Source organism: Eptatretus burgeri, chromosome 8 (assembly GCF_056783735.1).
Source record: "Eptatretus burgeri isolate ZD-2024b chromosome 8, Ebu_testis_v1, whole genome shotgun sequence".
In the NCBI taxonomy this organism is placed as follows: domain Eukaryota; kingdom Metazoa; phylum Chordata; class Myxini; order Myxiniformes; family Myxinidae; genus Eptatretus; species Eptatretus burgeri.
Genome location: NC_140968.1, coordinates 4673921 through 4688887, shown reverse-complemented (window position 1 = coordinate 4688887; position 14967 = coordinate 4673921). Strand labels below are relative to the sequence as shown.

At 42.9% G+C, this 14967-nt stretch overlaps 1 protein-coding gene across 3 annotated transcripts in view; it reads right to left on the bottom strand.

Annotated features, from left to right (window-relative positions):
- TTF2 (transcription termination factor 2) overlaps positions 1–14163 on the bottom strand; it is an 87137-nt gene extending 72974 nt beyond the window's left edge. For all 3 annotated transcript variants that reach the window (XM_085890728.1, XM_085890730.1, XM_085890729.1), the window contains exons 1-2: positions 13927–14163; positions 12628–12736 (exon numbers count right to left, since the gene is read on the bottom strand). In XM_085890728.1, the coding sequence (XP_085746854.1) occupies positions 12628–12736; positions 13927–13954 (137 nt within the window). In that variant the 5' untranslated portion in view covers positions 13955–14163. The remainder of the gene's footprint in view (positions 1–12627; positions 12737–13926) is intronic.
- Between the last annotated feature and the right edge of the window lie 804 nt (positions 14164–14967).

Here is a 14967-nt window from a genome sequence, read left to right as displayed (position 1 = left end):
AGAGAGAGAGAGAGAGAGAGAGAGGAAAAATAAGAAAGAAAAAAAAACAAGAATTTGAATGAATAAATATAATTACTTTAATAAAGTACACACCACCTAAAATTCACTGGGTCTGAATTATTCGTATGGTGATGGTTGCTGGTTCAGAACAGCAGACTCACTATAAATTCGTTTAAAGGATATTCGGGTTTTGGAGAGCTTAACACTCATTATTAAATTCACCTCCTCACCAGCCAAGAACCTCTCCTCGGGTTCCATCTATGATTAGGACCCAGGTGAGGTGAGGCTGTTAGGGTTTTTTTTTTTTGGAATACAAGGTCAAGGCTCATGGAAAAGCTGGAATGTAGAATGGATCAGGACACGACGGAACAAAAGGAACGGGGGGGGGGGGGGAGTGACACCATCAGCAGGGTTAAAATAGAGGGAGACTTCGACAAATAAGGGGTGCAGGCAGGAGTGAGGGGAAGGGGAGTACACAAAGGGTGGACAAGATGGATGGAGAAACAAACTCTTAAGGCCCGGTAACACCTTGACGTTTTAGCCAGCGATGGCAACGTGTTAAAATTTATGTAAAACGCTGGCTTACGTTGAACTTTTGATGTTTTTTTTTAAAGAATCGGACGTATTCATAGCGACTTGGTCTTCTGTATAACGCATTGGTAACTACACAGAACGTTTCGTTGTGTTATAGATAACTTATACCAACGAATGCTGAACCTGTTGTCGGCCTACACAACCGATGCCCAACGATAGTCTAACTTCGGCATAGCGCGTTGCACGCATCGCCGACGATGTCGTGACGTAGCCTATTAAAAGGCTGACGCACAACGATTCGAATCATAACTGCCGTAGAAATGGAAGGGTCAAAATCGCGGTCACACCTTGGCGATCTTGCCAGCGTATGCCGACGTAACAAAAAGTGTGTCTAAAACGTTGGGGCACGTCGAATACGGTATGGGTAAGTTTGGTATGCGCGAGTAGAACGCTAAATACGCCATCATAAGTCGTAGTAAGTAGAGTACGTCAAGAAATTTTGAACATGTTCAAAATTTTACGACGTACTCGGCGTATGACACGTTCCGCATGCGATGGGGATAAGTTTTACACACGATATGTGGAGGCTTACACACGTCCACAAAGGCTACTTATAAGCTACTCATAAGTCGAAACACGTCGCGGTAATGTCTTTTTTACGCGAAACTTATTTCTAACTTATGTTTGACGTGCTTTGAACCAATTCTTTACGTAGTCCCAACACACATCGACGTATGTAGACGTATTCCAATGACGTCTTCCGGTCGACAAAAAAAAAAAATGAATGTGTTTCTAGCTTACAACTGCCACATAAAGATGTGTTCCCAGCGGTTTTGGGAATTGGTATATAAAAATGGTGTTCATAAAAGGGGAACCCAACAGTGTTTTCGAGTCCTTTTTGAGTCGATGTCCATGTCAGCAGTATCAGTATCAGTATCAGTATTAGTAGAAGTTTGTTCATGTTGGCAGTAGTAGGTGAGTGTGAGGGGGAGGGTGTGGGTTATGATGGATCGTCCTTGCGTCCGCGTGTCCACGGGTAGGTTCATAGGCTGCCACTCAACGATTTAAATGGCTGCATCTCCACTATTGAAAGTAGACGCTTGCGCTCAACAATTTGAATTTTTTTACACTCAACGACTTTTAAATGGTACCACTCAGCTAGTTTCATTGTTTACAATGAACGATTTAAATTGCTGTCACTCGCCTTTGTTTTTTTTTGTTTTTTTTTTGACGCTGGGGTTTGGAAATTTGAAGCGTTTCTTCTGAACGTGTTAAAACGCTCAAACTCGACTATTTTAAATAGACGCTGCCGATGGACAATTGGAATCATAGCCAAGCTAGACATCGAAGTGTGAACATCCTCGTCATGCCGAAGAAAAGTTTGAAGAATGCTGCAAATAAGTGTCCTGGCCGTGGCCGTGGACGCTGACGCAAGAACGATCCATTATACCGACGTCTTTCAGCCTATGAGTAACTTAAAAGTAACGTCTGTCGATGTGTGGCAACGATCGCGTAACGTGCCAACAACACGTTAATCATAGGTTAGAAATAAGTTTCGGGTACGCTAAACATTACCTCGGCGTGTCTCAACTTATGATTAACTTACAAGTAGCATGTGTTGACGTCTGTCAACGATCGCAGACCGTGCCTACAACTTGAGGCCAGCATAGCGGAACGTGTGAGTCATACGGCGGCATACGTCGTGAAATTTCAAGCATGAAAAAATTTGAGGACAACCTAAAAGTACAACGTTTAAAGCCAACGTACAACGACGTATGGCAACGTACTACGACGTATGCCAGCGTGCTCTCAATGTTATCAAAACTTACCCATAATGTATTCAACGTGTGCCAGCGTTTTAGAAAAAAAATTCAGAAATCGGCATACGTTGGCTAAAACGTCAAGGTGTGACCGGGCCTTTAGGAGGGAAAATGGTGTCGGCAGGGAATTGAACTGGTATACCTCTACAATCTTGAAAATCGACACGGCGGCATCTCCATCCAAATCTGTAACCCTTTTTGCCCCAGACAGACAGACATACAGAGACACACACACACACACACAATCAAATGAACATCCAATCATCACCCTTTTCAATCAACAACTTTTTCTCAACACACATCCAACTTACTGAGCATCACCTTGGAAACCCATACGACTTTTACACAACACGCAGACAAACTCACTGCCAAGGCTAACCGCAAAAAAATCAACACACTGAAATCACTCACCAATACAACCTTTGGCCAACACAAAGAATCCTTTATAACAACCTACAAACAGTTCACCCAGCTACTAAACCATTAAAGGCTATCATTGTGAGAGTCCTGTTAAATTAAGTATCGGTTACACTTCATTTACAAATCCCAATTCGATTGCCAATGAGCCTTACGATAAACACGGCAGTACATTAATTATTACAGTGAATTACGATAATAATAATCTATCAAGTTTTGTGAAAACTAGGATACACGTGTATATTTTACAACAGAAAGAGCGTGGTTGTTTTGCCGATGAAATTCATGCAATTATGTTTAATCACCCGTGGTTTACACGTGGGACAGTTTTGGCTCTGGACACATTTTTGTGGCCGAGCTCGATCCCCCTGCAGTTCAACGAGATAAACTCTTAAAGGATTATGACAAGTCAAGACTAGCAATGCCCCAAACATCACCGAGCAACTTAATCTTCTCTGCAACATTTACGATCGACAGAAAGTTATGCGAAAAAAAAAAAAAAAATATATATATATATATATATATATATATATATATATATATATATATATATATATATATATATATATATATACATATATACGTATATACATATATACGTTTAATATGAATAAAACGAGAAAGCATCTGAAAATGCAAAGCCTGTCTACGTGGGGTGGAGGGAGGGTGTCGCTCCAACCCTGAAAATTGTGTCATTCAGACAAGTGGTTGTTGAGAAAAATAAATAAAAAAATTAAAAAGGGTCGAAGACCAATGATAAATAACTGGAAGGTGGATGGAGTGCATTCCTCCGCCACGCAATGCCTGATCCACGAGAACGTATCATTACATTTTTGAGATATTGCACTATATATATATATCGTTTTTGGCCCGATCTCTCAATGGTGAAGAATCATGAAAATTTTTTTTTAAATAACTCTCGTATCCAAATCCGGATTCAGATTTTCACCAAAATTTAATCAATTCGTCCTTGTCACGCACCCAACTGGTCCACCAAATTTCCTCCAAATATATATATCATGTTCTTGAGATATCGTGCTATATATTAGTTTAGCCCAATCTCTTAATTGTGAAGAATCACTGAAATTCTTGTGGTCGGATCCGGATCTGAATCTTCACCAAAATCTAAACTGTTCGTCCTTGTCAAACACCCAACCTGTCCACAAAATTTCATCCGGATCCGTAGACAACTTTTTGAGATATCCTGTACGCAAAGAGACAGGTGTGAAAACATAATCTCCTTCACCTTTTGCAGTGGAGGTAATAATAGCAATGAAAATTATTTTAACCAATTGTTAATTTGTCTTCTCCATATTCTCACAATAAAGCTTTGTTAAAAAAAAAAATTTGATGACAAAAGCTCAAATGGTTAAAAAAAATAAAAAAGAAGTTACAGCCCAAACAGGTACACAGACACACACAAGTGATTGCGAAACCCCGTCTCTCACCGAGCGGGGCACGGGCTATAGAAACTTCTTCATGCAACCTGACCTTCGTTAATCCACCTTAAAGTATTTGTAAAGTTATTTTTCAGTTTGTATACTCAGACAAAACAAAACCTTGTAGACACATGTACGACTTAAACCGGGGTAGGCAGGCCTGCATCAGGGAAAGCAATCAGCAGGAAATTTTGAGATTAAAGTTTTGTGTTGGATTTTCATGACAGTGTATACACAGACAGGAATCTATACTAATAAATGTCAGTGTGTGTATTGGAATGATTAGAAATGCAATTTGGGCAAAAGCTTCAACGCGAAGGAAACCCATTTCCGAAAACCCATCGCGTTCTGGACCCACCTTACCCAGTCACACCCAACTGTCCCTTGGACTCCGTGTCCTTCTCTCCTGACAAGGTGGGGAGCTTGCTGTCAAACCTCGACTCAGATTCTGCAACCGGTGCAGACGGCATCAGCCCACGTGCTCTAAAAACCTGCTCCTCTGCTCTTGCTCACCCTCTCTCAGTTATATTCACCCTCTCATTTGCTCAAGGTCATCTGCCATCTGCTTGGAAATCAGCAAACATCACTGCCCTGCACAAAAAAGGTGCAAAAACAGATCCCTGCAACGACAGACCAATCAGCCTTCTCCCAATCATCAGCAAGGTTGTGGAATCCATCATCGCTTCAGACATTAAACCCTTCCTCTTCTCCAATGGCTTAATTTCCAATCATCAATTTGGTTTCAGACCAAGTCACTTGACCCTGGATCTGCTGCTTCTGCTCTCCCACCAATGGATGGAGGCACTCAATGCCGGACATGAAATCAGAGCCATATCCCTCGACATACATCACATGCTTTGGACACAGTCTGGCACCCTGCCCTGCTCACCAAACTCTCTTCCTATGGTATCCAAGGCCATCTCCACTCATGGCTCGCAGACTTCCTCTCCCGTCGCAGTCAACGTGTGGCCCTAAATGGAGTTCTTTCATCCCCTCTTCCTGTCCAGGCTGGAGTTCCTCAAGGTAGTGTTCTGGACCCTGTTCTTTTTCTGGTTTTCATCAGTGATCTCTCTGACTCTCTGGAAAATCCTCTTTATCTCTTTGCTGATGACTCCAACCTCTGCCGCACTATCTGTCATCCCTCAGACCGGCAAGCAGCCGCTTCTTCGCTCTCTGCAGATATGGGTAAAATCACAAACTGGTTCAACACGTGGAACATGTCTTTCAATCCTGACAAATCTCACACTCTCACAATGTCTCTCCGAAAGAACCGTTTGGAACCCCCCCTCCCCCCACTTTCTCAACAATCCCCTGGAAGAAGTCCTTTCTTTCAAGCTTCTCGGTCTCATGATCTGTCGTGACCTTTCCTGGGAAAGCCACATTTCCAACCTCGACTCCAAAGCCAGTCGCCGACTGGGAATCCTCCGTCGTGCAAAGTCCTTCCTCGACCCACCTGAGCTCCTGACGACTAACAAAGCTTTCCTCCACAGCCTGATGGAGTACTGCTCTCCCCTCTGGGCTGGTGCTCCTGCCTCCCACCTTTCTCGGCTTCATGCTGTGGAAACCAAGGCATTTAGGATCATTGGCATCTCCCGAGATGAGGCCGAGTCTTTGGGCCTTTCACTCTCTCACCGCAGGCAGGTCGGTGGTCTTTCTGTCTTCTACAGTCTCCTCTCCATTCTCGCCCCCCCTGCTCTCTCTGCGATTTGTCCCCATCCTATTTCCGCAGGGCGCTCAAGGTCCGCCAACAACCCCCTTCTGGCAAAACGACCAAAATCACGAATCGCTGCTCACCTTCACTCTTTCATTCCTCTTTTTTCCCACCGTTGGAATAAACTCCCTCACTCTGTTCAATCCCATTCTTCCCTCCAGGCCTTCAAAACAGCTGTTCACCACCACCTCTTATCGTCCCCCATCCAAAACCTCGATCTTTTCGATCCGATAATCCACCCCAACCCCACCTCCTTCAAATTCCCTGCTTTCCTTCTTGAGAGTCCTTGAATTGTCCATTTTGTATACGCCGTGTTCCCCGCCCCATCCCTCTCCCTTCCACAGATCTAATGTCTCTGTTCCGCACTGTTTTGTTCTCCCTTCTCCCTCCCCTGTCTCATGCCGCCCCCCCCCCCCCCGCTGTGCATTGTATGTGAGCTCTCATACGAGCCTCGACAAGGTAAACAAACAAAAAAAAAGAAACACTGCAATCTCTCGACGTAGAGGAACGGTTAAATTACACATCATAGTAATGGTGAACATTCCGTATTTAAAGATCCACATCACACCTCATCACAGGTGATCTCAGAATAGTGAAAGGTAAAAAAAAATTACGTGCATTACTTACAAAAAGGGCCACGTCATAGAGAAAAATAAAAGGATTAACTGGAATGAGGCAATGGAGCCTATACTGATCGGACTGATGGGATGGATGAGAGAACAAATTGATCAACAGAAACGCAAAGTACCAAACACACACACACACAAATGGTTTTGTAGCTGGAGGAGGTAGAGAAACATGTTAAAAAGGGAAAGTTTGAATCAATAATCCAAAAGTAATTGTAAACAATCCAGACGTGTGATTATTTAAAACAGCTTCAAACACAATACGTTATTATCCCAATAGACAAAGCAAATAATAATATTGTCGTGTCCATGGTGACTACCCTGACCCAATTGTCGTGGACGGCACGGTTAACACCGACCTGCACGGACAGCCGAACGGTTCTATCCTTGTGGTGAACACGTGATCCTTGGAGATTATCGCGCACGCTGGATGGAGGGCGGCAAAGGCGTGTACCAGACGGAAGCACACGGGTTTATACTCAAACCCACTATGAATAGACAGACAGAAGGAGGTTTAATAAATGAGGGTTTAATGAACATAAATGAAATATTTTTAATGGAAATAAATTTACGCATGATAATAAAAACATGAGAAAAACGAAAGCAAATTTTGAGACGTCTCCACACAGACTCAGATACAGACGAGGGGAAAGATAAAATAAAAGAAAATCCTTCCCTTTATTCTGGCACTTTGCTGGGTGTCCAAAGATGATCTTTAAGGAGCTTGGGGATCGAACCGCATCGTCCTGCACGGGAAGCCGCACCCAAAATGGTGCCAAGCCGCTCTCTGGGCGGGAAACGTACGTGAGGTATTCATGTGGCGGTATTCAACACCATGACTCACCAACCGCCATGCAACTTCTTCTCACAAATGAACCTGCCGACCCCGCTCCTCTCTTACACCAGATCCGCTCACAACGATGGCCCACCTTCCTCCACTCTCACACAATGAGATAACGCAACTTTTGGAAGAATTGAGCTTCCAGCTTGCAGGCTGGACAACACAACTCTCAAACATACAACTTCGCGACTCAGCCGAACAGTCATGGCTCGCGTCTTGCTCCAGCACGCGGGCAAATTCACACGGCACGAACACGAGAATCGCGCAGCCTTCTTCGTCGTGTCGAGAAGCCAGCCAGCGAGACCCTCCATCTCAATCGTGTACCTCGTCCAACTATCTCCTCTCCGACCATGCCGTCTTGTCTCTCTTCCATCTTCTCACGAAACCCTGACCAATAATCAGCCTCGGGGGCGTGGCTTGCCGGTATAAAGTCGGGAAGGCAGAGTTTTTTGCCTGCTTGGAAATGTTTGGCTCTGTTGTTGTTGAAAATGTGGTTCTTTCATTGCTGACTTGTAAATGCAAAAACGTAGGAAAAAAAAAATCACATTCTGGGAGAAATTGGCCTTAAACCCTACCGAGTTGACACAGCATCCCCACCCCCCCCCCCCCTTGCGGTAACTTGTAATGATCTTAAGCTGACAGTTTCCCGACTTAATTTACATGGAGATGTCTCCTCCTCGGCACGGACCATGTGACGCCATACAATCCTATCTTTACTATGAAATCCCTCCATCTACCCCACAAACATATTCTTACATTTGTATGCAAAACATTCCACATTCAAACACTTTTTGAAGAATTGGGCTTACAGACTTGGACTCTCAAAGACCTACAAAATAAGTAACGATAATAAAATAGACTTGATACACCACCATGTAAAATCACTGAAAAGAGAGAAGATTGTTCATTCCAGATAGACACCATAAATTACAATTCATTTACTGGATCCCAAAAATGTACAAAAACACACGCAAGATGAGGTTCATAATCACAAGTGGAGAATGCAGTTTGAAACCAATGTCAGGTCGTATGACAGGGGTGATGAAATTAATGTATAAATGCTTAACAAAGTACCATGAAGAGGTGAAGTTTTATTGTGGTATTAAAAAATTCTGGATCATTGATGATTCCAAACCTGTAATCGACATTATCCGCAACATTAATAACACGTGTAAGGCGAAATGTCTATCAACTTGTGATTTTTCCACATTATACGCAAACATTCCACATGACAAGCTCGTAACCACATTGGACAGAGCAGTAGATAAAGTATACATTAAAGTCTATCAAAAGAGCAAACCGGTCGATAAAGGAAAAAAAAAAAATCAATATTCAAGTCGTTTTTTTTCCAAAAAATAAGCTTAAAGAAAGTATTCAATTTCTCCTAAATCACAGTTTCCTTAGATTTGGTAACACGATAGCCCAACAGACAATGGGGATACCCGTGGGTTCAGGTCCGGTCCCGTCCTTTGTAAATTTGGTTCCTGTACATGTACGATCCTGATTGGATCCAGAACATGTGCAGGAATAAGCTAACGACTGCACGAAGGTGCGGAAACATCTTTTCATTCATTGATGAAGGATTTAAAACAACTCGAATTAAAAAAGGAAAACCAAACTCACACTTTAGTTTCTTTTTTGGAATTACAAACAGATATCAATAATAAAAATATATTTCACATCAAGCTATTTGATAAACGAGATGCTTCACCATTCCACATTGTACGAATGCCTTTCTTCGACAGCAATGTTCCCAAGAAGCGATTCTATGGTACAGTTACAGTTTAAACTAGAGGGGAAGCACTCGGTAGAGTGCAAAACCTCCGCCGTCAATACTGCGAGGTCACTCAAGTGAACCTGATATCCTATTCATTCAATTTGACGTCAACAGTGCTCACAGAGTTATAGTTTGCAACTTTCCCTTTTACTTTTAACTTTTACATACTCAATTCATTCGTCATAACTAGATTCCTTGAGACAGAAATTGTTTTTACGTGGGTATCTCCACCTGAAGTTCCAAAATCAGCCGCAATTATAATTTTGGCATGTTTTTTTTTTGTTGGAAATCACTTATAACATGTAGAAATGCAAAAAAAAAAGAAAAAAAATCGAAATTTTGTTGAAAAAAATTTGCAACATTATTTTTTCTCTAATTTTTTTTTGGGGGGGGTGGAAATCACTTAAAACATGTAGAAATGTAGAAAACATGAACAAAAAAAAGAAATCGAAATTTTGTTGAAAAAAAAAGTTGCAAAAAATTTTTTTTCTCTAAATTTTTTTTGGGGGGGCGGGGGGGTTGGAAATCACTTAAAACATGTAGAAATGCAACAAAAGAAATTCAAATATTTTTTCAAATTGGCCGCCATAGCGGCCATATTGGATTTTGGAACAAGTCCAAAATTTAATAGCATGATCTTTGGACCAGACCTAACCCCCCCCACCAAGTTTCGTCGAAATCCGTCGAGGAGTTTTTCCGTAATACTGTTCACAAACAAACAAACAGAAAGGGGTGAAAACAGTAACCTCCATCCATCTTCGATGGCGGAGGTTAATAATTAGGACAGTGAAAGCAACCACACACAGTGCTGAACTTGTCAAGAGATTAAAACTAGTCAGACATATGCCAACACATTACTGAACTTATCGATAGATTAAAACAACTAGTCAGACATATACCAACACATTACTGAACTTATCGATAGATTAAAACAACGAGTCAGACTATACTAACACAGTACTGAACTTATCGATAGATTAAAACAACTAGTCAGACATATACCAACACATTACTGAACTTATCGATAGATTAAAACAACGAGTCAGACTATACTAACACAGTACTGAACTTATCGATAGATGAAAACAACTAGTCAGACTATACTAACACAGGACTGAACTTATCGATAGATTAAAACAACTAGTCAGACTATACTAACACAGTACTGAACTTATCAATAGATTAAAACAACTAGTGAGGCATATACTAATACAGTACTGAACTTATCGATAGATTAAAACAACGAGTCAGACTATACTCACAGAGTACTGAACTTATTGATAGATTAAAACAACGAGTCAGACTATACTAACACAGTACTGAACTTATCAATAGATTAAAACAACTAGTGAGACATATACTAATACAGTACTGAACTTATTGATAGATTAAAACAACTAGTCAGACTATACTAACACAGCACTGAACTTATCAATAGATTAAAACAACTGGTCAGACTATACTAACACAGTACTGAACTTATCGATAGATTAAAACGAGTCAGACTATACTTACAGAGTACTGAACTTATTGATAGATTAAAACAACTAGTCAGACTATACTAACACAGTACTGAACTTATCAATAGATTAAAACAACTAGTGAGACATATACTAATACAGTACTGAACTTATCCATAGCTTAAAACAACTCGTCAGACTATACCAACACGGTACTGAACTTATCGATAGAATAAAACAACTAGTCAGACTATACTAACGCAGTACTGAAGTTATCGATAGATTAAAACAACGAGTCACACTATACGAACAGAGGATTGAACTTATTGATAGAATAAAACAACTAGTCAGACTATACTAACACAGTACTGAACTTATCAAAAGATTAAAACAACTAGTCAGACTAAACTAACACAGGGAACTACAGTTAGCAGATTAAAACAAGTTTTCTTTAATCTCTCTATAATTCCAGCAATCTCTGTGTGTCTGTCTGTCTGTGACCGCTGTTTCTCGACAACCTCTGGTCCGATCTAATTGAAACTTGCCAGGTATATTGCTGGGGACCTGAGGATGTGCCTTTTCAAGGTTTGATATTAATCAGACAAGTGGTTCCCAAGTTATGGCCATTTATTTACCAAACCAATGACAGGACACGTTGCTGCATAGGCGTTGCCGATGGGGAAAGGGCGCCTTAGTTACCAATGACAGGACACGTTGCTTGGCGTTTTGCACCCACAGTATCTATCTTCTATCTATCGATAATTCCAGCAATCTCTGTTTGTTTGCCTTTCAAAAGGTTTGAAATTAATTGGACAAGTGGTTCCCAAGTTATGGCCTAGTTAGAGCGAGTTCCCCATTACGGTTTACAACGTACGGACTTCCGGATAGTGATGACTTACTGTATTTTAATAATTTCTCGATTTCTTATGCGCATTTATAGATAAGCACAATTCCCCAATCCAGTCGTCGTTTACGAGAGCGAAGGAACGGACTGTGTGGTTGCTGTTTCTGGCACGCGGTTTGAAAGTTGTTTGTTTTTTTTTGCACGTACGGCCACGCAAGAGTGAAGGAACGTCCTGTGTGGTTGTTGTTTTTGGCACGCAGTTTGAAAGTTTTTTTTTTTAGTTTTTTTTTTTTGCACGTACGGCCACACACGTACGGGCACGCACGTACGGGCACACAAGAGCGAAGGAACGGCCTGTGTGGTTGTTGTTTCTTGCTCGCGTTTGAATTTTTTTTTTCTTTTACGGGCACGTACTAGTATATATAATTAAAAAAAAAACCAAGCTAAAGCATCGTCAAGCAGCGAACCGTATATGTATGTGTACATTACTCGTGCAACTTTCATCTCAGTCACCCTTACACCACAAGAACATGCACAACATTGAAAAGATTTGCCCGTTTGGCAATTCCCATCCAAGCACATAACTCATGAAGTCGGGATGCTCCAGGCCTCCTTATATACTTTCACCGCACACGTTGTTGAGCACGACATTTCGCATGGTTCCAGGTTCCTTTGAAGCCAGAAACCATCTTCTGTTCTGAGCGGCTGTCTTCCCAGGCTGAAGATAATCAAGACCATTCCAGAAAAGTTAATAGTTTTTGTTAACCTGTTGATTTAGTGTTTTTGTGCTTCTCGTGTCCCTCAACGCGCATTTTTGTGCTCAGGTCATGTGTCCTTGTCCGGTCCACATGCTCTCCGAGTGAGTCTCGTTAGTGGCTGCGGCTGAATCTCCCCACCTTCCTTGTTCTTCATTCATTCATTCATTCCTATACTTTTTGCCCCGCTTTCGATGGGTTGCCCCCCCCCCCAATAGCCTTGCTCTTCCATTGCTAAAAATCTGTACTTCACACCCCATCCTTCTGCCAACTTACCAGAATTAAACATGCTTGGCTTAACAAAAGCAGCAGAAAAATACAAAGTGAAGATTGGGATCATAAATCATTTGGTCATCTTGTCAGCGTGTACACGGTGACTATTTGTAATAAGTGGTGTCCTTACTGGGCTGGCCGGACAAAGTCACACGGCTGCTGTTTTTGGCTGCAGATAAAAAAGCTCTGGCCATACGTTGGACCTTTACGTGTTCCAGTCTTGAGTAAGCATGGCAAACCTGGAGACAGCATGCACAACAATGGAGAGGGATCCCTCAGAGACTGCAAAATATCATCAGGGAAAGCTTGAATTGAGCAAATACAATGATTTTCACATTGTCAGCATTATGAAAGCGACAGAATAATTTGTATTGACGGTTCGGGAATAAGTACCGATAATAGGAAACATAATCGAGGAAATCACATCACATCAGCACGTTCAAATAACATATTTATATACAGCTGGTTCAACCCCCAAATGTACACGACTTACTGTCTCTCCCATGGGATTTCCATTGAACCGACTGAAGGCTCAATATCTATGGAAGACCACAGGGACGCCACATCGGTTACGACCAGGAAGAGCCATTTTAACTGGGATCTTCACCAAAATCTAATCAATTAGTCCGTGTCACACACCCGAACTGTCGACCAAGTTTCGTGCGAATCCGTCCACAACTTTTTGAGATGCCCTGCTCACAGACAGACAGACAAACCAGGGGTGAAAACCCCTAACCTCGGTCCACTACTCTGAGGGTGGTGGGCTCTTGACGGAATCGTCTGAAGTGAAGGATCGCCGGGCCGGTTACTTTGAGTGGTTGTACCAGGCTGATCCACCAGCTGTTGAGTGGGACGTCAGGGGTGTTACCATCACTATTGCTGACCCTCAAATCAACTGTGATCCACTTTCATTTGTGGAAACACAGGCTGTGGTGAACCGGTTGAAATGGGGTAAAGCTTCAGGGATCTGTTTTTGTGTTTTGCGGAATGGAGCGTTTTACGGTGGTCGGAGTGCAAATCCTGCCACCAATCTCCTCATAAAAAAGTGACCCAACTGCAGGAGGACGTCCGCAGACACAGTTGGGCACTAGGTATGGATGGCCGTTGGCTCACAAGGAGCTCCTCCGCCCTTTGACAGGTTTTCTTTTTAATCCTGCTGGGTGTCCATATCCACACACCCCCCTCACCACAAAACCTGGTGGGGGAGACGGTTTAGTCGCCGACAACCCGACCATGGAACAGGTTAGTACAGGTTTACATGGTACCTGTAGCAGGTCACTGATCGAACCTGACCTGACTTGAATTAACTTTAAAAATCACCCCTAAAATAAAATCGGTTAAACAATAAATTGTCAATAGAACAAATAACAGGAATAATAATAATAATATTAATCATAATGATGATATTAATAAATCGAGCTGCGCTTACCGTGCCCTTTACATTCAACCCGTTCCATAATTCCCGCCCCGCTTCGTTCGATGGTTTAAATCCCGCCCCGACTGGCTCACTTCCCTTAAAAAAAATTAATACATTTTAAAAAAATCTCCCGAAACCCCAAACTTGAGGTACATTTTTATATTCCCGAAATGAAATGTGATTTTAACAAAAAAATAACGCGCAAAACCAAATGCATCACACGATAAAAACGATACACCACCCTAAAGTATAGATTCATTCCGCCCGCTACACCGCCTCAAGCTATTCCGTCATGCCGGCCGCTACACCGCCTCAAGCTATTCCTTCATTCCGCCCGCTACACCACCTCAAGCTTTTCCTTCGTGCCGCCCGCTACACCCCCTCAAGCTTTTCCTTCATTCCGCCCGCTACACCGCCTCAAGCTATTCCTTCATTCCGCCCGCTACACCACCTCAAGCTTTTCCTTCGTGCCGCCCGCTACACCACCTCAAGCTTTTCCTTCATTCCGCTCGCTACACCACCTCAAGCTATTCCGTCATGCCGCCCGCTACACCCCCTCAAGCTATTCCTTCATTCCGCCCGCTACACCACCTCAAGCTATTCCGTCATGCCGCCCGCTACACCACCTCAAGCTTTTCCTTCGTGCCGCCCGCTACACCCCCTCAAGCTATTCCTTCATTCCGCCCGCTACACCACCTCAAGCTATTCCGTCATGCCGCCCGCTACACCACCTCAAGCTTTTCCTTCGTGCCGCCCGCTACACCACCTCAAGCTATTCCGTCATGCCGCCCGCTACACCACCTCAAGCTTTTCCTTCGTGCCGCCCGCTACACCACCTCAAGCTATTCCGTCATGCCGCCCGCTACACCCCCTCAAGCTTTTCCTTCGTGCCGCCCGCTACACCACCTCAAGCTATTCCGTCATGCCGCCCGCTACACCACCTCAAGCTTTTCCTTCGTGCCGCCCGCTACACCCCCTCAAGCTATTCCTTCATTCCGCCCGCTACACCACCTCAAGCTATTCCGTCATGCCGCCCGCTACACCACCTCAAGC